This window comes from Dipodomys spectabilis, unplaced genomic scaffold (assembly GCF_019054845.1).
Source record: "Dipodomys spectabilis isolate Male_0828 unplaced genomic scaffold, ASM1905484v1 ptg000067l, whole genome shotgun sequence".
In the NCBI taxonomy this organism is placed as follows: domain Eukaryota; kingdom Metazoa; phylum Chordata; class Mammalia; order Rodentia; family Heteromyidae; genus Dipodomys; species Dipodomys spectabilis.
The window spans coordinates 8,443,111-8,468,436 of NW_024870744.1; the positions used below are offsets into that span (position 1 = coordinate 8,443,111).

At 61.8% G+C, this 25,326-nt stretch overlaps 1 protein-coding gene across 1 annotated transcript in view; it reads right to left on the bottom strand.

Moving 5' to 3' along the window:
- Positions 1–589: 589 nt before the first annotated feature.
- Positions 590–25,326, bottom strand: part of Notch1 (notch receptor 1) — a 45,731-nt gene continuing 20,994 nt past the window's right edge. The window contains exons 5-34 of the mRNA XM_042680955.1: positions 23,201–23,323; positions 22,633–22,866; positions 22,214–22,369; positions 21,891–22,076; positions 21,435–21,548; positions 20,608–20,721; positions 20,078–20,311; positions 19,890–20,000; positions 19,144–19,336; positions 18,556–18,701; positions 18,251–18,364; positions 16,625–16,744; positions 15,796–15,948; positions 15,029–15,257; positions 14,229–14,430; positions 13,616–13,769; positions 13,333–13,517; positions 12,768–12,900; positions 12,405–12,662; positions 12,172–12,284; positions 10,386–10,957; positions 9,801–10,235; positions 8,527–8,675; positions 7,625–7,841; positions 7,372–7,459; positions 7,114–7,279; positions 6,334–6,629; positions 5,123–5,270; positions 4,939–5,036; positions 590–3,661 (exon numbers count right to left, since the gene is read on the bottom strand). Coding sequence (XP_042536889.1) covers positions 2,207–3,661; positions 4,939–5,036; positions 5,123–5,270; positions 6,334–6,629; positions 7,114–7,279; positions 7,372–7,459; positions 7,625–7,841; positions 8,527–8,675; positions 9,801–10,235; positions 10,386–10,957; positions 12,172–12,284; positions 12,405–12,662; positions 12,768–12,900; positions 13,333–13,517; positions 13,616–13,769; positions 14,229–14,430; positions 15,029–15,257; positions 15,796–15,948; positions 16,625–16,744; positions 18,251–18,364; positions 18,556–18,701; positions 19,144–19,336; positions 19,890–20,000; positions 20,078–20,311; positions 20,608–20,721; positions 21,435–21,548; positions 21,891–22,076; positions 22,214–22,369; positions 22,633–22,866; positions 23,201–23,323 — 6,896 coding nt within the window. The 3' untranslated portion in view covers positions 590–2,206. The remainder of the gene's footprint in view (positions 3,662–4,938; positions 5,037–5,122; positions 5,271–6,333; positions 6,630–7,113; positions 7,280–7,371; positions 7,460–7,624; positions 7,842–8,526; positions 8,676–9,800; positions 10,236–10,385; positions 10,958–12,171; positions 12,285–12,404; positions 12,663–12,767; positions 12,901–13,332; positions 13,518–13,615; positions 13,770–14,228; positions 14,431–15,028; positions 15,258–15,795; positions 15,949–16,624; positions 16,745–18,250; positions 18,365–18,555; positions 18,702–19,143; positions 19,337–19,889; positions 20,001–20,077; positions 20,312–20,607; positions 20,722–21,434; positions 21,549–21,890; positions 22,077–22,213; positions 22,370–22,632; positions 22,867–23,200; positions 23,324–25,326) is intronic.

Consider the following 25,326-nt stretch of genomic DNA (forward strand, 5'->3'; position numbering starts at 1 on the left):
CCCACAGCTCACACTTGTGCTCAGAGAGCCAAGTCTGGGCCTCCTCTTGTCACTTTGGTTTGAGGCTAGTGTGATGGCTAGTTTCGGGGGGGGGTGTAGGAGGAGAGCTCTCGAAGGACCTATATCTGCACTGGGCCGTTTCTGTTCATAGGGTTCCTCCAACCCTCTGGACTCACCATGCCCAGCCCCACGCTGCCATGCTCTGCAGCTCCCCTTGCCCTCCTGCTGGGGCTCAGTGTTCACGACTGTCCAGGGCCCCTCCCTCTGCCTTCCGGACCACTGCAGCCTGTCTAGGCTGTGGCTAGGGTGGGCAAGGTGACCCCTCCCCTCGGAAGGGCAGGAGCCGCGGGGGGGGGGGGGGCGGGAGGCTCCTGCTGGGTTCCCTCCAAATGGAAAGCTCCCTCCAGGTTGCAGCCTCCCGCGCGCACCCCCCCCCCCAGCCCGTGGTGAGGGTGGGCTGCAGGCCCCTGTGGGACGTTGGAAATGGCATGGTCCCCACTTCGTTGCACTCCTGTGTTGGACGAGACCGTCCTGCTGAGGGAGCCAAGTGACACGGGGGGGGGGGGGGGGGGGGTGTTAAGCAAAATCCGGATCATCAGCATCATTTTTTATTGCAAATTAGTTAACAAAAAAGATGAAAAAAATACATCATTTCCATTACCTACAGTTTTGCATGTAGATAACTTGGGGGTTTTTTTTGTTTTCTTTTTTCTGTAAACTACTCTATTTTATAAACACAGTAAGAATCAATATCTTAGGATGTGTCTGGTCATGCCCTGCAGGGATGGCACCACACTGCTCCCCAAGACTCTGGGAGGTGGGCACGGCCCCCAAGCGCCCCCCCCCCCCCGGGGGGTTGGAGGCCTTGGAGAGCCAGGGCAAGGCCGTCCCGGGCTGTGCTCGCAGGAGCTACTGGCAGCAGCAGGTCACGAGGCCTGGCTTACACTGAGCTGAGCCACATTCTGACAAACCTCATCAGCTTGACACAGAAAAGACTTGTTCGTTCGATTTTTTAAACAAAATCCACCTTTTAAAATGTATTTACAGACATTTACTCTGCCACAGGCTTATACTCGATGCTGCAACAGCCTTGCGCGCGGCTGGGCCAGCACCCCTGAGCCAGGAGGGCGCCTGCAGCAGGCTTCACACCTCCCTCCAGCCCCCGCACAGCTGGACACAATGCGTCCCCACGCACAGCGACAGGACCCGAGGACGTGGCCCTCACTCCCCCATCCCCGATCTCAACACGGGTTTCTCTGCCAGATCAGCTACACACAGGCACTCTTCAGCTGCCAGGGCCCGGGCCGGGGCGCCGCAGTCCATCCTCTGCTGAAGTTGTGGTGCTGGACCCTGAGGGGCCGGCCCAGGCAGTGTCCTTTCCCAGAAGAGGGCAGGAGTCCCCCTCACAGCCCATAGCAGAACCTGCATGCGCACCAGTCCTTCTGGAGGCTTCCCGGTCAGGGGTCAGGAACGCGGCAGTGGGGACTAGAAGAGGTGCAGGGAGAACTCTCTCAATACCTATGACCACTAAGTAACACTGAACCCCAAAGATTCATGATTGGTGCCACAGAACGTACTCTTGCTACATGCCAAGAATCCTTAAAGCACGGTTTAGAAACGCCAAGTACAGACCACTGCATTTAACTTGTATTTCCTGTTTTAGACAAATGAACACAAGCCCACGTGGGCAGCTTTGCTTCTAGTGAGCGCTCTGGTAAAAACAGATGACGTTGGGGATGGGTGGCCGCGCTTGCGCCGCTCAGGTTCCAGCTTTCCTCCTCCATCACCATTTGTTTTGGATTACGAAAAGAAGGCATCAATAAATAAATGGCATTTATAAATCATGAATCTTTGTTCGTATTTTACAAACACATAAGGATCTTCTTCAGCATAACTAGGAAAATGACTCTGAGAACTAGTTTATTTCCTTGGAACAGATAAAAGGTTTTACCTGGCGCCATAGAAAACAGTACGTATAAATAAAAAGGCAGTGTTTCTGTGTAAAATAAGAAGTACATAAATAAATACTAAAAAAAAGTTGAAATCCTTGTTCTCTTATTCTGTATAAAAACATAGTTTTTTCTTTTTCTTTTCTTTTCTTTTTTTTTTTAAAAAAGGCTCCTTTGGTGGCCGGGGCATCCTGGAGTGCTGGAAACGCCCGCCCAGCAGGGCTTGGGAACGGAAGCTGGGGTCCCACTGGTGTGGTTTACTTGAACGCTTCTGGAATGTGGGCGATCTGAGATTGCATACTGGTGGGCGGACTGGAGATGCCCTCGGACCAATCAGAGATGTTGGAATGTGGGGAGGAGCTGGACCACTGGTCTGGAGACTCAGGGGAGGGCGTGAGGAAGGGGTGCTCTGGCACCTGCAGCTGGTGGCTGGGGGTGTTGTCCGCGGGGGAGGAGGAGTAGCTGTGCTGGGAGGGCGGGGTCAGGAACTGGGCAGTAGTCATAGGCGGCACCAGAGAGGATGGCAGTGAAGTGGACAGGGCCTGGGGCTCCTGGGGCAGGACGGTGTGCACCGGCAGGCTGCTGGGGCCCAGTGGCTGCACGTCCACCTGGCTTGGCTCCCCACTCAGGAAGCTCCGGCCCAGGGCCCCGTTGGCGGCAGAGCCGAGGTGTGGCTGTGTTGGTGGCTGCAGGTTCTGGGGCTGTGGGATGTTTGGTGGGGGCAGGTTTGGCTGTGGCACCGGCTGGGTCTGCACCAGGTGGGGCTGGGCGGCCAGCCGCGTGTTGGGCAGGCCCTGGTAGCCCATGATCTGGGACAGCGTATTAGCAGACAGGCCGCCATGCAGGGATCCCAGCATGCCGTGCTGCAGGGCGGGCGGCTGGGTACCCAGGGCGCCTGGCACCACGCCCGCTCGCAGTGGGTTGTACTGGTTTGGCACCATGCCATTCTGCAGCCGGCTCAGCCACTCACACTGCCCATTCAAGCTCGTGCTGGTGCCCACGGTGAAATTCACAGCCGCCCCACCACTGGCGCCCAGGACCGTGCTAGGGGTGGAGGCCACAGGGAGGTGGGAGAGGCGTGGGGGGCCGGGCTCAAAGGCCAGCGGGCCGCCCCCGCTCAGGGCTGTCACCTCTGGCTTGGTGGCCACATTCAGGTGGCTGATGGCCATGTGGACATCGGGCATGCCAGGCAGGTGGTTGAGAGGCATGGATGGAGACTGCTGGAACGGGGAGGGCAGGAGAGGTGGCGAGGCCACGTCCGACAGGTAGCCATGGGGGGACTCCAGGGAGCCCACGGGGGACAGCATGCTGGAGCTGTCCAGCAGGCAGCCCTTGCCATCCTGGGACTTCTTCCTCCGTGCCTTGAGGTCCTTGGGCTCTTTGGCGCCGCAGGCCAGGCCTTTGGTGCTGGGCTTGCGGGCCTTCTTGCCCTGTGTGGCGGGCTTGAGGTTGCCCAGGTAGCCATTAGGTGAGCAGAGCGTGGGTGACAGGGTGGGCGTGCCGCCCAGGGCGGAGCCGTGCAACTGGGGGCTGCGCACCAGGTTGTACTCATCCAGCAGCCTCACGATGTCGTGGTGCATGCGCTCCTGGGCGATGTCGCGCGGCAGTCGGTCCATGTGGTCTGTGATGTCCCGGTTGGCAAAGTGGTCCAGCAGCACCTTGGCAGTCTCGTGACTGCCCTCCCGGGCGGCCAGGAACAGGGGTGTCTCTTCCTGGGGGACAAAGGCAAGGGGCAGGTCAGGGGCGGTCCCACTCTCCTCCCACAGCAAGACAAGAAGAAGCCCACACAGACTCCATCCCAGCATCCTGCACTACTGAGTCTGTCTTTTTAAAAGCACTGTTGGAGCCTGACGCCAGTGGCTCACCCCTGTAATCCTAACTGCTTGGGAGAGGGAGATGGAGGATCACAGTTTGAAGCCAGCCCTGGCAGAAAAGTCTGTGAGACTCTTAACTCCCACTAAGCACCAAAAAGCCAGAAGTAGACCTGTGGCTCAAGTGGTACAGTGCCAGCCTTAAGAGAAAAGGTGGATGAACAGTGTCTTGGTCCTGAATTGAAGCTCCAGCGACAAAAACAAATGAACAAATAAACCTCCAAAATGCTTTGGACACATTACCTGACAATCCACCCAGGAGAGCGTGTGTGTGAGTTCACAGACACCACTGAAAATCTAATGAACCTTAACTCTCCTCCCCAAACCACACAGACATAACACTCTGTAGCCTTGGGGAAGGCGCCTCCAGTCCAGAGGGCACCAGTGGCCCCTTCCTTGTTGTGCCCAGTGCCACACATCCACCAGGAGCCTCCCAGGCCACGGCCCCAGCAGGCCATCCCCAGGCTGGAAGCGATCAGGCCACCTGCCCCACCGTGGACTGGCGAGAGCCCAAACCCAACGGTGCCTCCTGAGGGCTGACACCTGCCCACTCCCCCCGCCTGGCTTGAAATGAGCCCTGGCGGCCTGCACTGTGGGGTGAGGGAGGTGGGCGTCCCCACTCCACTTGGCCTGGGGGCCTGAATGCTCACGGGAGATCTACCACAGGAGGGGAGTCAGCAAGGACCCAGCCAGGCTCAGCCTTAGTGCTCAGGAGGAAGGAAACAGACCAGGAGGAGAGGTCTGAGCAGGGGGCATGGCCAAGACGGGGTCGGGCCAGGCCAGGAGGCAGAGTCACCAGGAAAGACCCTCACCTTTTCACTTGGAGACCCCAAGAGGCACAGAGCCACCCCCACCCCAGGCTTCTGGTTGAACCTTCAACACCTGGGCTACCATCTTCCCCAGGACAAGGGCTGACGGAAGGCAAAATCAGGTAACAGTGGCAGAGGACGCAGCGGCTACCCCGTTACCTGGGCCAGTGTACAACAGGTCCCCGCTGCAGTGACCCCAGTTCCAGCCCTGCCTGCCCCTGGGAGGGGCCAGCAAGGCCCAGGATGCCCTGCTAATGGTCCACCTGGGAGCCCGAGGCGAGGCGCCCCCTGGCCGCCGCGCTCGCTCACCTTGTTGTTCTGCATGTCCTTGTTGGCCCCGTTCTTCAGGAGCACCACTGCAGCGTCCACGTTGTTCACAGCGGCTGCCCAGTGCAGGGCTGACTTGCCTGGAGGGAGGCAGACAGGAAGTGAGTCAGAGACAGACTGGACGCAGCCACAAGGCTCCCAGCAGCGGGCTGCGGCCCCGGCCTACCCAGGTCGTCCACAGCATTGACGTCCGCGTGCGAGTTGATGAGGTCCTCCAGCATCCCCTCCACGGCCAGACGGGCAGCCAGGATCAGCGGCGTCGTGCCGTCATGCATGCGTGCGTCCAGGTCTGTGGCTCGGTTCCGGATCAGGATCTGGGAGGCGGTGAAGGGCAAGATTCAGGCGAGGTATTGCAAACATGAGCCCGATGCCTCCAGCTACCGCTGGCCTGGGCCTGACTACACATCCTGCCTGCCTCTCCCCGCCGACCCCTGGAATCCGAATGTCCTCAGCAGCATGGACACCACCAGCAAACCGTGATCCATGTGCAGGGCAGGTGAAGGCTTCCTGGGATGGCACAGGCCTATCGGACCACGTGCGGCCTTGTCTAACAGTCCTGGGATCCTGCCAGCATTTGCGGTGTGGCCACGTTGTAGATCCCAACGCACAGCTTTTGCTTTTCCATACTCAGAAGGGAAAGTGGTCACCTTGGTTGACAGAGTGACCTGTAGTCCTGCCTGGGTTCCTGCAGTGCTCCCATGAACAAAGCAGGGCATCCAAGTGTGGGCAGGACCTGCCCCTGGGGCTCGCGTGGATTTTCCTCTCGTGGCTAATTTCACTTTCTATTTCTTCAGAGGGAAGACGTAGCACTCTAGTTAAGGACAAGCTCTGTGAAGACACCTGGTTTGGGCCCCCTCTGAGCCTGCTGGCCAGGCAGGAGGAGCCACCGCTAGCAATGTTCCCTAGAGACCAGAATCCAAAGCCCCAAATCCACCCTGGCTGGCCCCAGGCTCCCAGGCAAGGCCAGAGCCCAGGCTCGGAGGTGCCAGCGGAGCCTCTCCAGCCCTCTTCTCACTGCCGTGGGCTATGCCTGCAGCTGCGGCTAACGGGAAGGCTACAGAGGCACCAGCACTGGTTCTGTGACCTCAGGGAGGGCCCGTGGCCCTGCGTTGGGTGGGGGTATGGAGGCTCTGTCTTACCCTGTGGGACCCATAGATCTCCTGCTGAACCACCTCTAGCTTCCTCAGATTCCAACGGGAGGGGTTAGATGCCCTCCTGGAGTGTGTCCTTCGGCATGCAAAGATCCAAAGTGTGGACACCTGTGTTCCGTGCCAAGGTGCACTCGAGACCATGCACCCAAGGCCACGGTATTAGCAGAGTCGCTGCCTCTAATCACACTGGTGGTCTCCAGGATGACACGTGAGCAGAGCTACCTACCTGGAAGACGCCCTGTGCATCTGCGGAAACGGCTGCGTGCAGTGGGGTACGCCCCATGTTGTCCTGGATGTTGGCATCCGCACTGGCCTCCAGCAGGCGCTTGGCAGCATCGGAGCGCGAGTAGCGGGCAGCCAGGTGCAAGGCGGTCTCACCCGTGCGGTCTGTCTGGTTGTGCAGGCTGGCGCCCTGATAGATGAAGTCAGAGATGACAGCCGGTGCGTCCTCCTCCTCCTCGCTGTTGCCTGTCTCCAAGCCCCCTCCGCTGCAGGAGGCGATCATGAGTGGGGTGAAGCCGTCTGGGGAGAGGGCAGAGGGGGGGTGTGGTTCAGTCTGGGAGGGTCAGCTCTCATCCACAGCTCTGGGTGCCAGGCAGTGAGCCCGATTTCAAGGGGGCAGCCGTGTGGACATGCGGCTGTACAGACACAGCCATGCACCAAGGGCTGCTGACACTACCCTGAGCCTCTTGAGGGTGGTGCCCAAGTCTAGCTGCCAACATGCCAGTGAGTGATGGTGACTCCTACAGCTTTTCTCCCTGACCTTCCCGAGACCGTGCATCAAAAACCCACCCAAGAACAAGACAGGAGGTTTGCACTTGGAAAACCAGCCTGCCTTACATGTTTCACAAAGCAGATGTCAGGGGAAGGGGTGAACTTACAGGGCAGAGGCATCTGGAGGGTCAGCCCGAGTGACCAGCCTCTCCCCCCGCCTCCCCCCCCCATCCCACCCCCGCCGGCCTCTCTGGGTCTGAGGAGGCCTCGCTCTCCCCCTCGAGAGGCTTACCTGGCCCTCGGACATTGACGTCCATGCAGTCAGCATCCACCTCGCCCTGGGGGGGCGTGGGGGCTGTGGCGGACGTGCGCAGGTCAGCGGCGTCCAGGTGTTGCTGGGTCCACTGCCGGTGGTCTGTCTGGTCATCCAGGTCAGGGAGAACCACGGGCCCTTCGAACTAAGTTTGCAGGGGATGAACAGAGAGCCCCTTCACCGAGAAACCCCGGCCCGGCATGCCTACCCGGGAAGCCCAGAGCCTGCGGGACTCACCCGGAACTTCTTGGTCTCCAGGTCCTCGTCCCCCCACTCATTCTGGTTGTCATCCATGAGGGCGCCGTCCGAGGCGTGCTTCAGGGGCCTGGTGGGGGGTCGGAGGCGAGAATGAGCAGAAGTGAGAATTCACTTCCCAGGAGATGCCCTGCAGCTGCGGCTCAGGGTGGGGATGGGGCCGGCAAGCCTCCCGGGTAGCTGTCCCGCTTCCCCCCACCCCCCTCCCCCCGGGCCGGGAACAGCTGCCCCTTACTTGAGACCCACGGAGTCCTCGCCCAGGGGCTCACGCCGCTTCTTCTTGCTGGCCTCGGACACCTTGAATCCCTCGGGGAACCAGAGCTGGCCATGCTGCCGCCGCCGCTTGCGGGACAGCAGCACCCCGCAGCCCACGAAGCACAACAGCACAAAGGCGGCGACGGCCACGTACATGAGATGCAGCTGCGAGGGCGGCGGGGGCTCCACGGTCTCACCTGCAGACAGGGCGCCCGGAGTCAGACGCAGCGGTGTGGCGGGCCGGTAGCCGGGGACGGTGGGCTGGCTGTGCGGCCAGCGCCTCCTCACCCGCTCTCCTCATCCCGCCCCCCAAAATAAGGTCATTTTCTACGCGATTAATCAGAATTGCAAACTATCGCTAAATTCTCTCCTGCACCAGCCGACTCCGTCTGGAGACGGCTTTCACTTCTCCCCTTTCGGGGAGAAGGATTAGCTAACTTCGAATCGCTGCTCTAGCATCGAGCTGTTAAGACAAAGGATTTAAGGGGATTTTCAAGATACAAACTTCAACACTTCACATGACACCGATCAATTCTTCTCTCTCTCTTTCAAAAAAAGCTGCAATGATTTTGAAATAATAGCCAACAAAGAAAAATCAGGGGGAAGGGCCAGGGAGAGAAAGGAGTCTCCCACTTTCTGGTGGGCGTGCTCATCCCCAGGGTATCTCCACCGACAGCTGCCACTGTCGGCAGGGAGGGCGTGCCATCTAGAAAATTCCAGAAGCACTTCGTGAACCCTGGAGGGCAAGGCCTACAACGGTGGTGGCGGCTGCACCATGAGCAAGCGTGGGGGTGGGGTTGGGTTGGGGGTAATTCCAACAGGCCACACGCCTCCCTTCACACAGGAACCAGTCCCCGAGACAGAGCGGCGGGGATCACTCACTCTGCACGGCCTCGATCTTGTAGGGAATGTTGAGGCTGCCCAGAGAGGCCAGCGCCCCCAGGAATGCAGCCACGTCGGTGGCACTCTGGAAGCACTGAGTGGATGACTGCACGCACTGCCGGTTGTCGATCTCCAGGTAGACGATGGACCTGGGGATAGACCACTGGAGCTGGGACCAGACCCTCCCCCGAGCACCCGCAGAGCCCAGGCACGAGGCCCGGGACCAACTCTGGCTCCCTATGCCATTATCCTAAGTGCCCCCCGCTAAGCCCTCCCCACACCCAACATGGCCAGGCTCCTTGAGCACACTCTCCCAGCCCCTGCCCTGCTGCCCTTCTGGCTTCCTGAGGAAGACAGAGTGTGCTTGGGCCCCAGAAGTGCAGGGATGCAGAGTAGGGCTCCCTCTGCATGTGTCCAAGGCAAAGGGGCACAGGCGGCAGGCTCAGAACCCCGGCGCCGAGAGCAGCCAGGCTGCCCACCCTCGGGACCTGCTTCCATGCACAGTGTTCTGTTTTTGTGCCAGTCCTGGAGCTTAAACTTGACGCTTCTGGCTCTCACTTGGGTTTTTCCTGCCACTTGAGCCACATTTCCACTCCCAGTCTTTTGGTTAATTGCAGCTAGGAGTCTCATGGATTTTCAGGCTGTCTTGGAACTGTGATCCTCAGATCTCAGCCCCCTGAGTAGCTATGGTATGATTACAAGCATGAGGCACCAGTGCCCGGCTTGTGCACAGAATTCTAATGTGGCTCATGCTTCTGCCCGTTGTGGCCAACCAAACCACAGCAGGGAGCCTCTGGGGTCGAGACACTGAGCTGCCACCACCCGGCCCAGTGGCCCAGCTACTCCAGCTCAAGGAAGACCAGGTAGGGGCCTAGGAGGCCCGGCAGCGGGACCCCTCCCCGGGCCCCAGCTGCTCCCCCTCTCTACCCTGGACATGGTAGCCACAACAACTGAGCACACTCTTGTGGATAGTGGACTCAGCCTTGTAGAAGCCTCCAGAAGCTTCAATCGCTCCGTTCCCAAGGCCTTGTATACAGAATCTCAAACCAATCCACTAGGCAAAGGACACAGCCTGTTGGGCACTGGGGAGTGCCCGTCCGTGGGAAGGGCACTGTCTGGGAAGGCTGCCCCTGTTCCGACTGTGCCAGACCTGAAATCCCAGGCCGGGAAAATCAGGCACACCACTCGGCCCAAGGGCAGCTGAGGGTAGCGCAGGCTGTCTGGTGATTGTGGGGGGAGCTGCGGAGTGGCCCGCGGAGGCAGAGCTCACTCACCCGCGGATGTCCATGGGGTCCAGCTCCCTGCGCTGGCGCCCCCCACCGCCGCCGGTGCTGGGGAGCAGCGAGGCCGGGGTCTGGCTGAGCAGGCTGCCGGGCGGGCCCCAGCCCACCGCGGCCCGCTTGATGGGGTGCTTCCGCAGCTCCTCCTCGTGGCCGTAGTAAGGGAAGATCATCTGCTGGCCCTGCGCGTCGCGCTTGAAGACCACATTGGTGTGCAGCACGTGGCTGAGCTCCCGCAGGAAGTGGACGGAGTTGTTGCGCAGCTGCTCGGGCGGCAGCAGCACCACCACCACCAGCGTGCCCGCCGCCAGCCGCTCGGGCACGTGCTCCGCGCAGTCCAGCCCATCCCACTCGCACTCAGCGCTGTTGCAGCCCTGGTCGCAGTGGCCGTCGCTGAAGTGGTCCTTGCAGTACTGGTCGTACAGCGGGCTGCGGGGGGCAGGGCACGCTCCAGCTGCCGCCCAGCTGGGCCCGCCGCCACCTCTCCTCTGCCCCCCCCCCCGGCCCGGTCCCTTGTGCCACGCTCGCTCTTCACCCCAGACCCGAGCCCCGCGCGGCCGCGGCCCCCGCGAAGCTTACTTGCACTGGCCCTCGGCGTGCTGGCAGTCAAAGCCGTCGAAGAGGCAGCCGGCCGTGTTGCACTGGGGGTCGCAGCGGCCGTTGCTGAAGTACTTCCAGCACTGCAGGGCCTGCGTGCAGTTCTTCCACGGGCCGTTGAAGTTCAGGGAGCAGTCGCCGCCGTCCCAGCCGCACGCATGGTTGTTGCAATGCGGGTTGCACACCTTGTTGCCCGCGTCCTCCTGGCACTGGGACAGCGCACACGCCTCCTCGATCTGCGGGGGCGGGATGTCGCGCCCCACGCCGCCCGGGAAGCTGTAGTCCAGGATGTGGCACAGGAGCCCGTTGAACTTGGCGGGGCACAGGCAGCGGTAGAAGGGGCTCTCGGACGTGGGCTCGCAGCTGCCCTGGTTGTAGCAGGGGTTGCCGCCCACGCAGGGGCTGCTGGCCGGGAACTGGCACTCGGGGCCCGTGAAGGGGTCCAGGCACAGGCAGGTGGGGCTGCGCGGCCCAGAGATGCACGTGCCGCCGTTCAGACAGCGCAGGCTCCCGCACAAGCGGGCATCGTTCTCACAGGTGGCACCCTCGAAGCCCTGCCGGAGGAGAAGGACAGCGGGGGTCAGACACAGGCGCCCCAGTGCAGGCCAGGAGAGGATTCTGTGGCCTGTCCCCAGCAGCAAGGCCTCTGAAAACATGTTCTCTACACGGTGAAGGTTGCCAGGGATTTTGGAGAGGGAGGGGAGGATGGACAGGTGACCCTCCGGGGTTGGGGGGGGGGGTGCCTGCGCATCTCCACACCTAATGCAAACCCGACGTCACCTGCTGGCTGGAGTGAGTGCAAGCCAGCAACACCGTCAGTACTGGCTCTCAGTGTGACCTCCAGGCCCTTCAAGAGGCTAACAATAGAAACCCCCCAAAGCAGGGGAGAGGGAAAGAGGGAAGGTGCTGGAGAGGAGCAGCAGAGATGAGGCACAAGGACCTCTTCCTACACCGGCCGCCCAACTCGTCAGCTAAAACTACTCTAAAATGAGTTAGCATTCTAAAAAATGAGCCAGGCTGTGACTCAGGACTGTGATCCTAGCTACTCAGGAGGCTGAGATCTGAAGTCACTGTTCGAAGCCAACTGAATCAGGAAAGCAAGAAAGCCATGAGACTCTCATCTCTAATTAACCATCTAAAAACAACAAGTGGAGCTGTGGCTCAAAGTGGTAGAGCACTAGCCTTGAACAACAACAACAACAAAAAAGCTCAAGGACAGTGCCCAGGCCCTGAGGTCAAGTGCTACAACTGACCATCCCCCCCCAAAAAAAAGAAATGGTGTTGAAAATGAACTATACAACTGGCAGGTAGGGATGGGAGGGAAAAACTGGGGGAGAGTAAAGGAAGAAGTGGAATTGCCCAGAAAGAAATGTACTCTTTACCTGACAGAAAGAAATGGACGCTTTACCCGACATCCCTAACTGCAACCACTCTGTGCGTCATTACAACAAATGCTACAATTTTTTAAACTGAAAAAACACCACAAAGGTGTGTTTTTAATGAGGGGCAGAGGTGGTACAGCACTCAGGTAGCAGGCGTGAAGCCCTGGGTCTCACTGGCACAAGAGAGACAAATTTAAAAATGAGCAGGGGGCGTAAGAAGGAGGAGACTCGGGGCCCAAACGCTGGCTTCCACCTGGGCCGAGCTGTATGGGCGAGGGTACACAGGGAGCAGGCCCCCCCGGGCGGTCCTGCTGCCCTCAGACCCAGCCAGGGCCCGGGGGCACCCTGGAGACTCCTGGCTACTCCACCTGCCGCAGGACACCTACCGCTGGACACCTGCAGATGAATCCACGGGCAATGTTGGCGGCCACGGCGCAGGTGCCCCCGTTCTTGCATGGCTTGCCCTTGCAGCCGTTGATGACCGACTCGCATCTGCGCCCTGGGAGAAAGCTGGCGATGAGGCACTGCCCTTCCCCTTCCCCCAGCCTCACCGTGCCCCGGCCCGGCCTCCCCCAGCCTCACCGTGCCCCGGCCCGGCCTCCCCCAGCCTCGCACCCACCAGTGTGGCCGGCTCGACACTCGCAGTGGAAGTCATTGACGCGTTGCACGCAGTTCTGGGTGCCACGCGCGTCACAGGGGTTGGACAGGCACTCGTTGACGTCACCCTCGCATCGCTCACCCACGAAACCTGGCGGGCACGTGCAGGTGTAGCCGCCCACCTGGTCCACGCAGGTGCCGTTGTTGAAGCACTTTGGGCTCCGGGAAGTGGGATCGAGCAGAGGATTACAGTCATCCACGTTGATCTCACAGTGCACACCTGGGGGGGGGGGGGGGACCATGGCCGTTCGAGGCTGGCACCGGCCATGCCCTCACCCTGCCCTGGCCCACCTGTTCTGGCCACCGGCCCTCTAGGACGGCTTACCCTGGGTGCCCCGCGGGCAGGAGCACTTGTAGGTGTTGGTGAGGTCAATGCAGGTGCCCCCGTTCTGGCAGGGGTGGGACAGGCACTCATTGATCTCCTCGGAGCAGTTTGCTCCATGGTAGCCGGCCACACACTGAGCAGGGGCAGAGCAGAGGCAGGGCACAGCTCGGCTGGGGCAGCGGCAATACCCTCCTCCCATCCTGGGGCACAAGGCCTCCCCGAGCCCAGCCAGGCCCCAGCCCCTCCCACCTTGTAGCTCTGTGGGAAGACCCCTGCCAGGCGGACCCAGAACAAAACTGAGTCACTGTTTCACGGGAGCTGGGGACAAGAGCGGAGCCCAAAGCACAGCACAGGGTCGGAGGGCAGCCCCGCCCAGCCCAGGGAAGGGAGGCTGCATCCTGCTTGCTCAGCGTTTTCTTCCCCTTAAAGGAAGTCTCTGCTGATTACTCTGCTGGGACGGGGGGTGGGGGGTGGGGGGGGTAACGCACAGATCTGTGGGTTCGGTGTGCCCACTGTGCCAGCTCTCTGCGCCTGCCTGAGGACTCCTCCCCGGGGCGGCCCGCACCTTGCAGGAGTAGCCACCCAGGTAGTCGGTGCAGGTGGCCCCGTTCTGGCAGGGGCTGGGTGAGCACTCGTCCACCTCCTCCTCACAGTAGCTGCCTGTGTAGCCAGGCTGGCAGCGGCAGTGGTGTGTGTTGTTTGCATCCACGCAGAGTCCTCCGTGCTGGCACAGGTGGGCAACGTCGACGCCTGTGGGCATCGTGGGGGAAAGGTGAGGCCCGGCTTCGGTCCTGTGGGGCCGTCACAGGCCCGGACTCCACCCTCCGGCCCCAGAGCATGGCGGTTACCTTGCTCCCGCGCAGCCACCTCGCAGGACACGCTGGGCACGTCACAGTAGAAGCCGGTCCAGCCGCTGTGGCACTGGCAGCGGTACAGGGTGTTGGTCTGCCAGCACTGGCCACCGTTCTTGCAGGGGGAGGAGTCACACCAGCGCACCAGGTTCTAAGGACAGGTTGGGGGGGGTCAGCGTTCATCCCCACCAGCTTCTGACGGGGCCTCCCTCCCCTCTCTCATCTTCCTCCCAACTACGGGACCACAGCCCCGACCCCGCCTCCACCAGTGGCTGGGCTGACTTGCCTTGCTCTCCCGCTGGGACTCTGCAAACCCAGGCCCCCACCCCTCGCCACATCCTTCTTCAGAAAGTTTCCAAGCCATGAAAGCTATGGGATTTCCCTGACAACAGTATGGCCCCGAGCTCCCTTCCCTTCCCCAGATTCGCCATTCCCCAGAGAACCTGGCCTGCCCTGGCTTTGTACACAACCACCCTGGAACCGGGAAGGCTTCCCGATGCCTCCATGAACCCCTGGAGGACGGCCTGGCCAGGACACTGCTGGCCATTCGGATCCCAGGGACTGGCACAAGTGTGCCCGCCAGACAGGCCCCTCGGGAGCAGCAGCTTACCTGGCAGTTGAGACCGGTGTAGCCCTGGGGGCAGGTGCACTTGTAGGTGCCGTAGCTGTCCTGGCAGGTGCCCCCGTGCAGGCAGGGACGAGAGTCACACTCATTGAGGTCGTACTGGCAGTAGCTGCCCGTGAAGCCAGGGGGACACAGGCAGGTGAAGGAGTTGATGCCATCCACACAGGTGCCGCCATTGAAGCAGGAGCTGGAGGCAGCCGGCAGCAGGGGAGGGGGTAAGCAGGTGCAGAGAGGGAGGTTCCATCTAAGGAGACACTTCCCGACCTGCATCTCCCTGGCAGACTCATGCCGTGTCACACCTCCTTCCTGTGCCTTTTTATAACACGCCGAGCGAGGCTCTACCATACCCACAGGTCTACCGTGGTTAAAGGGACAGCCAGAACAGTACAGGAAATAGCTGTGTCACAAACCAAAGATGCGATTGACATTTAACACTTGGCTTCCTGGCAGCCGTGGTGAAAGGGGTTTCGGAGCTCTTGTTCGCTAAGAGACTCATGGATTCTTCTACATGAACTCCATAAGGTTTCCTGTTCTAAGCCACAGAAGGCAGTTCCTTCCAATGCTCCAGAGGGAGGAGCACTACACACCGCAGGTCGGGCAGCTCAGTGCTGAGCTCCCGCAGGCCTGGTGGACCACCCCCCCCCCCGCCGGGGCCAGGCTGCCAGCCACCGTGGCCTCCCTGGCCTCTTTCCCTCCCATCTCACCCAAAGCCAGGTCCCCTCACAGTCCCGCAAGCGGGACGGTCCCCGCTGCCCCCAGCCCACGCACGGCCCCTGTCCTCGCACCTCTCCGTGCAGTCCGGCGTGTTGTTCTCGCAGTGGATCCCGTTGAACCCCGCGGGGCAGGTGCACGTGTAGCTGTCCACGCAGTCGGTGCAGTTGGCACCGTTGTGGCAGGGGTTGCTGGCACACTCGTTGATGTCCTCCTCGCAGAAGGCGCCCTGGAAGCCGGGCAGGCAGTCACAGAAGGCTGTGTTGATGCCGTCTGTGCAGGAGCCCCCGTTGTGACACGGGTCTGCAGGGGACAGAAGGCGAGCCTGAGCTGACACCCACACCCCTGCAGGAGACAGGGACACAAGGGCGGCCCAGCACTGCCAGGGCTTAAGGCTGACTTCTGGTGACCGAGTGTGGTTCAGAGCTCCTTCACCCTAGGCTCTGCCTGCCCCCTACCTGCTCCCAACTCAGGCCCCAAGACAGGGTTGGCAGTAATTCCCCCAGCTCCGTGGACCAGTCAAGGATGAGCGACAGTCCCCACATCCCTCAGCCTTCTGTAACCCAGGATGGGTCGCTCGAGGGCCCTGCCTTACAGTGGGCCTGAGGGTCCCGTCCCACAAGAGCCACTCCCTGTCCCAGCACCGAAGAGCCTGGCTGCAGAGCCTTGTGGAGCCATGGGCGCCGAGCAGCAGCACCTTTTCCAGCAAGTCCCCCGCAGCCCTCCTGGGTGCAGGCAGCGGACCCAGCTAGGACTCCCGCCATCACTGCCAGCTGGTGCCCCCGGTCTGACCCCAAGGGGCAGATGCCCAGAGGCAGTGGGGCAGCAGGGGGCCACTTACTGGGCCGGCAGTCATCAATGTCGCTCTCGCAGTTGAGGCCGGTGTAGCCAGCCTGGCACAGGCAGCGGTAGCCGCCATTGGTGTTCTGGCAGGACGCACCATTCCGGCAGGGGCTCTTCACACACTCATTGATGTCGACTTCACAGGTCTGCCCTGTGGGGAGAAGGAAACTGAGTGTCACCGTAGCCTCCATCTCTAGGCCTCTGCCCTGGTCGATCTGCCCACCTGCAGAACCTCTCTCTGCCCCTAGGGCAGGTCTCCCCAGCCCCAGCACCATCCTCTGCTCCTAGTCTTGGGCCAAGAAGACTACAGAAAGGAAGGAAGGAGCTGGGCACTGGCGGCTCACTCCTATAATCCTAGCTATTCAGCAAGCTGAGATCTGAAGATCATGGTTCAAACCCAGCCAAGGCAGAAAAGTCTGTGAGACTCCTACCTCCAGTTAATTATGAAAAAACTAGAAGTGGAGCTGTGGCTCACGTGATAGAATACCAGCCTTGAGTGTAAAAGCTAAGGAACGAGTGCTTACAACCAGAGTTCAAACCTCAGTACTAGCACACACACACACACACACACACACACACACACACACACACACACACACACACACACACACACACACACACACACACACACACTCGGAGAGCAGGAAGTCAGAAAGGGTCCTCCAAGGTCAGCTCCTGGCTCTAGATCCTCCAGACAGGTGGCTCCTGGGTACTCACACATCCAATTCCCAACACCAGAGCCCACAGCTTTCTGTCCAGGAGCCGGCCCAGCCCCCAGACCAGCTGGCCTCCCCACTCCAGCCCAGCTGGGACCAGGCCAGCCTCACCCTGCCATCCTGGGGGGCAGACGCAGGAAAAGCTCTCGTAGTCCTCTGATTCCTTGCACACCCCACTGTTTTTGCAGGGGCTGGGGGTGCATGGCGCCAGCACCACTTCACACGTGGCTCCTGGGGGAGAGACACTCATGAAACCACGTGCCCCCCTGAACCCCGCAGGCTCAGCCTCGACATTCGGTGAAACTGGGGCCCTGCCTCGGCCTCGCTGACCAGAGCCTGTCATTAGCAGCTCAGCCGGTCCCGCAGGAAGGCAAAGGCAGGCAGAGACCCCCATGTGCTCTTCCAGCCAAGACTGGACCCCAGATCTGAGGGAAAGGCCGGGTGCGGGACGCTGAAGGCAAAGCAGAGGCAGCCTCATGGCACGCCTGCTCCGGGCCTCGCCTGCCCGCTGGCATTTTCCTGCCTGGGAAACAAGTGCACCAGGGCAGAGCGCGGCTCACTCCCCACCCAAGCCTCCTCCGTCTCCCAGGGGTCAGGAGAGGCCCTGGGCTGACCCAGGCTCCAGAGCACAAGAGGCTCTTGAGGAGGCTGTGATGGAGGGGACAGGCCTGCCCTGCGTGACAGGAAGAAGGGCCCGCAGTGCTCCCAGGAGCACCCACTTGTGAAGGAGGGACACGGGTGCACAGCCTTGGGGCTTCAGGCTGGGTGACTGAGGCCGGGCTGGCTTTCCTGTTTATGGCCAGGCGGGTCTCTGAGGAGGAGGAAGCGCTATCGTCCTTGTCTCCCACTGTGTCCCCGGCCTGCCGCTGTGACTTTCCAGGGCCTCCCTTTCTATCGGTTTCCACGGTGACCTGGGCAGGCAGGAACTTCACCAGCGTTTCCGACAATTGTGCAAAGGGAAGCAGGAAGCAGGCAGACAGGAAGCGGGTCAGCACAGGCCGCCCCTCCCGCTGGGCCTGATAGCGACATGTCCGAAAGGGACTCGGGCTAGGCCCAGCTGCTGACAGCTTCCTCACAGGCCGAGATGGGAGACAAAATCCAGGCCTCTAACTCTGGTGAAAGCAAACACCATCCTAGCCACGGGTCACCGGGAGTCCAGGGAACTTAGGGGCCGACCTGCACCCTGTCCAGGCCCCTTGGGATACACAGGGTCCACCCCAGAGGGCTGTTAGGCCCTTAGACCTTCAAGTTTAATGCGCATGTCTCCCCAGTGGGGGGCCCATCTCCCAGGATCCCCCTGGCCAGGCCTACAGCAGGGCCGGACACTGGGGAAATGTCTCTCGCCTCTGCAAATCTGAACAGAGGGTTCCTTGTCCCCTCACACAAAGAGGCCGCCGTCAAAGGAATCCTTAGCAGTGGAGGAAGTCAGCCCAGCCCCCAAGGACCATACAATGCGAGAGATGCAGAGCCATAGAGGTCCCTGGCCCGGGCCCAGCCCCCTACCCTGCTCCACCTGCAGGGGTCCCCCAATCCCACTTGTCATGCAGCTACCAGATAAACCACTGGGACAGAGAGCAAACTTCTTCCAGGCTCCTGTACTCCAGGTGACTCCACCCACAGGGCCCCGGGGCCTCAGGGCTGCATAGCCTGAGGCCCTCAGTACAGCGGACCCCCCAGCCCCTCCCCAGAGAGCTGCCCCCCAGCACGGCTGCTGCAGCCCCGGGGCGGGGGGCGCACCTGTGTAGGGCAGCAGGCAGTTGCACTTGTAGCCAGCCACGTCGTCGATGCAGGTGCCCTGGTTCAGGCAGGGGTTGGAGGCGCACTCATTGATGTTGGTCTGGCAGTTAGGGCCTGAAGGAAGAGGGCAGCGCTGAGTGCCTGGGCCTGGGCGCAGCCCGCACCCACCTGGCTCCCAGAAGAGGATGTCGTGCACGATGAAGGCCAGGATCGGGACCCTGAACTTGAGCCACAGGGAACCACAGTGCGTGGCGGTGTCCCTGCTCACCCCTGAGCCCCCCCCCCCCCCCCCCCCCCCCGCTCACCACTGAAGCCGCCGCGGCAGGTGCACACGTAGCCGCTGGTCATGTCCTTACAGGTGCCGCCGTTGACACAAGGGTTGGACTCGCACTCGTTGTTGTTGACGTCGCAGTTCGTTCCGCTCCAGCCGGGGTCACAGTCGCACTTGTACCTGGAAGGATCACACTGCGTGTCGGCGCGACCTGGGCACTGCCGAGCGGGGCTCCACACCTTCCTGGCTCTTCCACATGGTTTGACGGCAGGAAAGTGTCCGCCCGGAGGCTCTTGAGTCCTTTAAGTCAGGAGTGGGCTGCCCACCTGGTCCAAGATGGCGGCACCATTACATCCGACCGAGGACTGGGTCCAGTACAAGATAGCACAACAGGCATCATTAATACCAAGTCCGGTCAGAGGCCCACTCTCCACACATGCTGTGTGCCCCTGACAACGCACGGTGACCTGGATGGATGGTCCACCCCACAAAGTAATGGCACCCACCTCACGAGCACCAGAGGTACTCGCTGTGGCCGCCACTCAAGGTGTGATTGGGAGCCGGCTGCCCTGGGCGGGCCTCGGGGCCCAGCGCGCCCCCTCCCACTGCCGCCGTCCCGTACCCATTGAGGCTGTCCCGGCAGGCCCCATGGATGCAGGGGTTGCTGTTGCACTCGTTGACCTCGGACAGGCACGTGGGGTCGTGGTAGCCCTCGGGGCAGCGGCAGGTGAAGCCGGCGATGCCGTCCTCACAGGTGCCGCCGTTGTGGCAGGGGCTGCCCGCACACTCGTCGATGTTGATGTTGCACATGCTTCCTGGGGTGGGAAGGAGGGGATCTGAGGCCAAGCCCATCACCCAGGGCCCACTCTTCAGGGGCCAGGGTCTGTCTCCCCACCTGGGCCTCAGTTTCCCACCTGCTACTCCCAGGAACCTCGGAGGTTCTGCACACTGCCTTAAGTAGCAATGAGTCACGTGGCTGCCTCCCCAGCCAGCGAGACCACCCCTCCCTTCCCAGGGGCCCTGCTCGAAAGCTGGTGTCAAGTAGCAGAGGTGGCTGGCTGCCTGGAAGCCTGGCCTCAAGAGTGTCCACCCAGCCCTCACAGCCTGCTGGGCAGACGTGTCTGACACGGCCGCAGCTGGCACGAACCAGACCAGGAGGCCCGTGGGGAGGGGTGCCAGCCTTCCTGTGGTCTCTGCCCTTAGCCCAGGTGAGCAGCTGAATGTGTGGTGGCACAGCTGGCCTTCGCCACCCCAGCACGGGTCATGGTTGGCCTACAAGCCCCCCTAGACCTCGTTGAGAGGCGCTGGGGCTGACCTTGACCTCTGACTTGGCTGACCTTGGAGCCCCGGGCCCCTGGGGGCACACACCTGTGTAGCCTGGCTCGCAAACACATTCATAGCCATCGATCTTGTCCAGACACGTGCCCGCCTCGCAGGGGTTGCTCGCACAGTCGTCCAGGTTGATCTCACAGTTGGGTCCTGGGGAGGAGGTGGTGGTGGGATGTCAGCTTGGGGGCCTTTCCTCGCCCCCCACCCCGCCAGCCGCGGCCGGGCACCTGTGGTCCCCTTGAGGCAGAAGCAGAGGTAGGCGTTGTCGCGGTCCTGGCAGGTGCCCCCGTGCCGGCAAGGCTGGCTGTGGCACTCATTGATGTTGGTCTCGCAGTGGTGGCCTGTGTAGCCGGGCTGGCAGAGGCAGGTGAAGGTGGAAACGCCATCCTTGCAGGAGCCGTAGTGACAGGGGTCAGGGTCGCACTCATCGATGTCCACTTCGCAGTGGGTCCCGGTGTAGCCTGCCTCACAGGACAGGCACAAGAGGGCTTAGGGCCACCCACTCCCTGGACGCTTGACTGCCCATCCCGGGAAGTGCTAATTAGACCCTGGGACAGGCCCTGGGACTGGTTAGAGAAGGATGAGGGCATGGCACACTCTGGGGCAGTCTCATCATCCCATCCCCGCCAGTGGCCAGAGGTGAGTGGTGTTCTTGGCCCGGGCCTGAGGCCTCCCGGCTCCTCCCTCCCACCACCCAGCCCAGCCCACCCAGCCCGCCCCCAGACACCGTCCTGCCGCCTCCGCCCCGCCCCCGCACCTTCTGTGCACACGCAGGTGTAGGTGTTGGGCCCATCCAGGCACCTGGCCCCATTCCTGCAGGGTGTGCTGGCACACTCGTCCACATCATACTGACACAGGTGGCCGCTGAAGCCTGTGGCCAGCAAGGGGACGGTCACAAGACAGCACCGCAGCCCCTCAGGCACTCCTTGGCGACATGCCCCTAATAACTGCCCAGCTGGATTTCCCAGAGGGGGCTCTGGCCCGGGCTCAGCAGACCCCCGGGCTTCTCCTGCCCATTCTGCCGCACCCCTCTGATCAAAGCCCTCGCTGGCTCTGCTGGCTCACTTGCTCACTCGGCAGTGCCGGCTGACTGCCTCTCCTCACTCAACAGAGGGCCCTTTTTTCCCAAACCTACGCTGGTTGCTATGGCTGCAGCCGCTCTGGGTTGTGAATGGGGGTCCCCCTGCTCTCCAGTGTCTGGGAGGCTGAGGCCTGGCCCTGCCCCCAGCGTAGGCGTGACCCCTCTCCAAGTGCTCCCCCCTCCCACCCCCCAGTCCTCCTTGGTCATCACAGACATGCAGGCCAGCTCTCCCACTGTATTCCAGCCTGGGGGGGGGGGGGGAGGGCAGGGCAGGCAGCCCCTCCCAGCCTGGACGCTCTTCTGTAGGCAGGCGGGACCGTGCCTGGTCAGCAAGGCAGGTCCCAGGCACTGGGCGCCCCATACCCAGCAAGGTGTGCTGGGCACATGTTGCCCAGCCCGACCTTGTCCTCTGGGGGAGGAGGTGGAGTGCTGGCTCTGGCGGGAGCCGGCCGGGCGCAGGCGGTGCCTGTGGACACCAGGACGGGCCCTGGCGGAGGCCTCACCTGTGGGGCACTCGCATAGGAACTCGTTGATCTTGTCCAGGCAGCGGCCATCGTGCAGGCAGGGGCTGCTGGCACACTCGTCTGTGTTCACCTCGCAGTACACACCCTCGTAACCTGTGCACAGGGCGGTCAGCCGCTCACGGTCTCCACTCCCACGCCCCCGCTGGGGGTCTGACACAGACTCTCCCAGTGCAGCCCCGCAGCCTGCCAAGTTGCTCATCCATCCTCTCTGCAGCCCCCGCCTCAGCCACTCCCGGCTCTACCCCATTCTCTGTGCCCTGTGGGCCTGGCCTCAGTTTCCCCAGGTGCTCCACGGGGGCCATGGCTAGCTAGGGACAAAGGACCAGAAAGAGGTAACCTCCAGGGATTGCCTCTCTGAGCTGTGCAGTCTCGACTCAGGTTTCTGACGAGCTGCTGGCAGCAGGGGCACCGGGCGGGTGGGCCTGGAGGACGCACCGGGCATGCAGATACACTGGAACTCCCCGATCTGGTCCAGGCAGGTGGCGTCATTCTGACACGGATTGGAGATGCACTCGTTCACGTCGATCTCGCAGCGGGGGCCCGTGTAGCCTTGCAGACACTGGCACTCGAAGGACCCCAGCGTGTTTAGGCACTTGCCCGCGTGCTCACAGGGGTTGGCACCTGGTGGGGGCAGCATGGGTAAGGGGCTCCTCCAGCCTCAGACCACACTGGGCAGCCTGGCCTCTGTCGGGCTGCTGGTCCTCTGGGGGCAAGTGTCCTGTTCCACCCGCCCCCTGCGCCCCGCCCCCGGCACCTACCCAGTGCACACTCATCCACATCCTGGCTGCAGGCCGGGCCTGTGTACCCCGGGGGACAGGTGCAAATGGCCTTGCCATTGACAGGGTTGGTGTCACAGTTGGAGCCCTTGTTGCAGGGGTTACTGATGCATGCGTCATTGAGGTGGCACAGCAGACCTGGGTACGGCAGCAGTGGTCAGTGGGCACTACCCCCCCACGGGAACCACAGCTCACCTACAGCCGGGGCCATCCCCACCGACACACCCCAGAGGAGCCTCTGACCACGGCCTTCCTGAGTGTCCCAGAACGCTCAGCATTCTGGGAGGCTCCAGAGCCGGCACCCTGCCCTCCTCCGTGGTCCTCTGGGGCTCTGTGGGCCACAGCCACGTCTGTGGGAGCCAGCAGACCAGCCGAGCCCACTCCGGACCGTGGACGCTCACCCGTGCGCCCGTGGGGGCACTCGCAGTAGAAGGAGGCCACGCGGTCGTGGCAGGTGGCTCCGTGGAAGCAGGCCGCGCTGGCACAGTCGTCGATGTTCTCGCTGCAGTCCTCGCCGGTCCAGCCGTTGACACACACGCAGCTGTAGCTGCCGAGGGTGTTGTGGCAGGTCCCCCCATTCTGGCAGGCGTTGGGCATGAGCTGGCACTCGTCCACATCCTCCGTGCAGTACTGACCTGAGCAGGCAGAAGACCATCACCCCGGGGCTGCCACACACGGGCTCCTCATCCCCAAATGCAGGAACGCCAGGCCCCCTCAGGGACGCTCTCTCGCATTTACTCTTCCACCCCAGCAGGTGAGCCATGCGCTCCTAGACGCCCGGACTTAAGTATGGCTCACAGCCGAGGGCCTGATGCAGCACGCGTGGCTGCTGGCGTCGAAGAGCACCAGCTGAGGATGCACTTACGCTCACCCAGTGTGGGAGTGGGGGGTCACTTGGGGCCTTCCCACCAGCCGTGTGTGTACAGTCCAGCCGGTGGCTGCCCCCCTCAGGCCGGGCCCCGCACGCACCTGTCCACTCCGGGGGACAGCGGCAGTTATAGGTGTTCACGCCGTCCACACAGGCACCTCCGTTCTTGCAGTTGTTTCCTGGACAGTCATCTACGTTTTCCTCACAGTTCTGACCAGCAAAGCCTGCAGGGCAGGGGAGCAACCAGCAGGGTCAGCCTCCACCTCTGGCTCTGGGCCTGCTGAGACAACCGGCCCTGTGCTGGCGTCCAGCGTCTCCAGTTCCAGGCTGGGCCATGACAACCCTCTGGCGGAGACGCCGCCTCCCTGCGGCTTGGCCTGTGCCCCTGGGCCCTCCCAGCTCCCACAGCCAGACCTTGTCCAGTGCCCGCAGGGGACACACGCTTCTGCAGAGAGACACTGTGCAAAGGGCCAAGGGAACGGAATAAAGGGCTCTAGGTTTGGCCACAAAACCCCTCCTAGCTGGGCACACTAGTGGCTCATGTTTGTAATCCTGGCTACTCAGGAGACTGAGATCTCAGAATCCAGGTTCAAAGCCAGCCCGCGTAGAAAAGTCTGTAAAACTGTATCTCCAAATAACTAATTAAAGATTGAAGTGAGGGTGTGGCTCAAGTGGCAGAGTGCCAACCTTCAGTGAAAAAGCTGAGCAAGAGTGGAAGACCTTGAGTTTAAAGCCCAGCACCAACACACACACACACACACACACACACACACACACACACACACACACACAAAATGCCTTTGAACATCTCCTGATGATGCCCACAATCATGGGCCCCTCCACGTTGCCCACAGTGGCTGGTCATGACCAAGCTTGGGGGCTGCCAAGCTAGGATCTGGGACAGGGGACCCAGGGAGGCTTGCTTGGACAAGACAGCATGACCTTTTCCCCTTGGGGTACAGGAGCAGGGTGGGAGGTGCCCACCTCTCCCCCACAGTCTAAGGAAGTCCAGCCCCTCCTGCCCTGGACAGCTCTGAGGTGTGATCCAGCAACTAGGCCAGAGCTCTGAGGTGTGATCCAGCAACTACGCCTGGACTCTGAGGTGTGGTCCATTGGCTAGGCCTGGACTCTGAGGTGTGGTCCAGTGGCTAGGCCTGGGCTCTGAGGTGTGATCCAGCAGCTAGGCGCAGGCTGAGGTGTGAGCCAGCGGCTAGGCCCGGGCTCTGAGGTATGATCCAGTGGCTAGGCCCGGGCTCTGAGGTGTGATCCAGCCGCTAGGCCCGGGCTCTGAGGTGTGGTCCAGCAACTAGGCCAGAGCTCTGAGGTGTGATCCAGCGGCTAGGCCCGGACTCTGAGGTGTGAGCCAGCGGCTAGGCCAGGACTCTGAGGTGTGGTCCAGCGGCTAGGCCTGGGCTCTGAGGTATGTATGATCCAGCCCCTCCTTCCCTGGACCGCTCTGAGGTGTGATCCAGCAGCTAGGCCCAGGCTCTGAGGTGTGATTCAGCAGCTAGGCCCAGACTCTGAGGTGTGATCCAGCAGCTAGGCCCAGGCTCTGAGGTATGATCCAGCAGCTAGGCCCAGACTCTGAGGTGTGATCCAGCGGCTAGGCCCAGACTCTGAGGTGTGGTCCAGAGGCTAGGCCCGGGCTCTGAGGTGTGGTCCAGCGGCTAGGCCCGGGCTCTGAGGTGTGATCCAGCCCCTCCTGCCCTGGACCACTCTGAGGTGTGATCCAGCAGCTAGGCCCGGGCTCTGAAGTGTGATCCAGCAGGTAGGCCCGGGCTCTGAGGTGTGATCCAGCAGGTAGGCCCGGGCTCTGAGGTGTGATCCAGCAGGTAGGCCCGGGCTCTGAGGTGTGATCCAGCAGGTAGGCCCGGGCTCTGAGGTGTGAGGAAGCACCTCCTCAGCAGCCAGTTAACCATTAATCCGCTCAACTCCCGTTAGTTCAATGATCAACTCAGAAAGGCGAGTCTGGCAACAGCCAAACCTGCAGCCAGTTACTAATTAACACCCTCTGGGGGTGCCTTTGAACCCTGCGGCCTCCAGCCCTCAGAGAACCCACCTCCTCAGCCCCTCCTCTGGGACTCCACAATCCCACAGCAGCCCCCTGGAGCAAAAGCCAGAGTCTGGAAAAAGCTCAATCACATCAGACACTGGCTGGGGGGGTGAGCACCCTGAATTAGAACCTAGTGCTTGAGCTCCAGGTCCCACTTGGGGTGGGAGCACCACA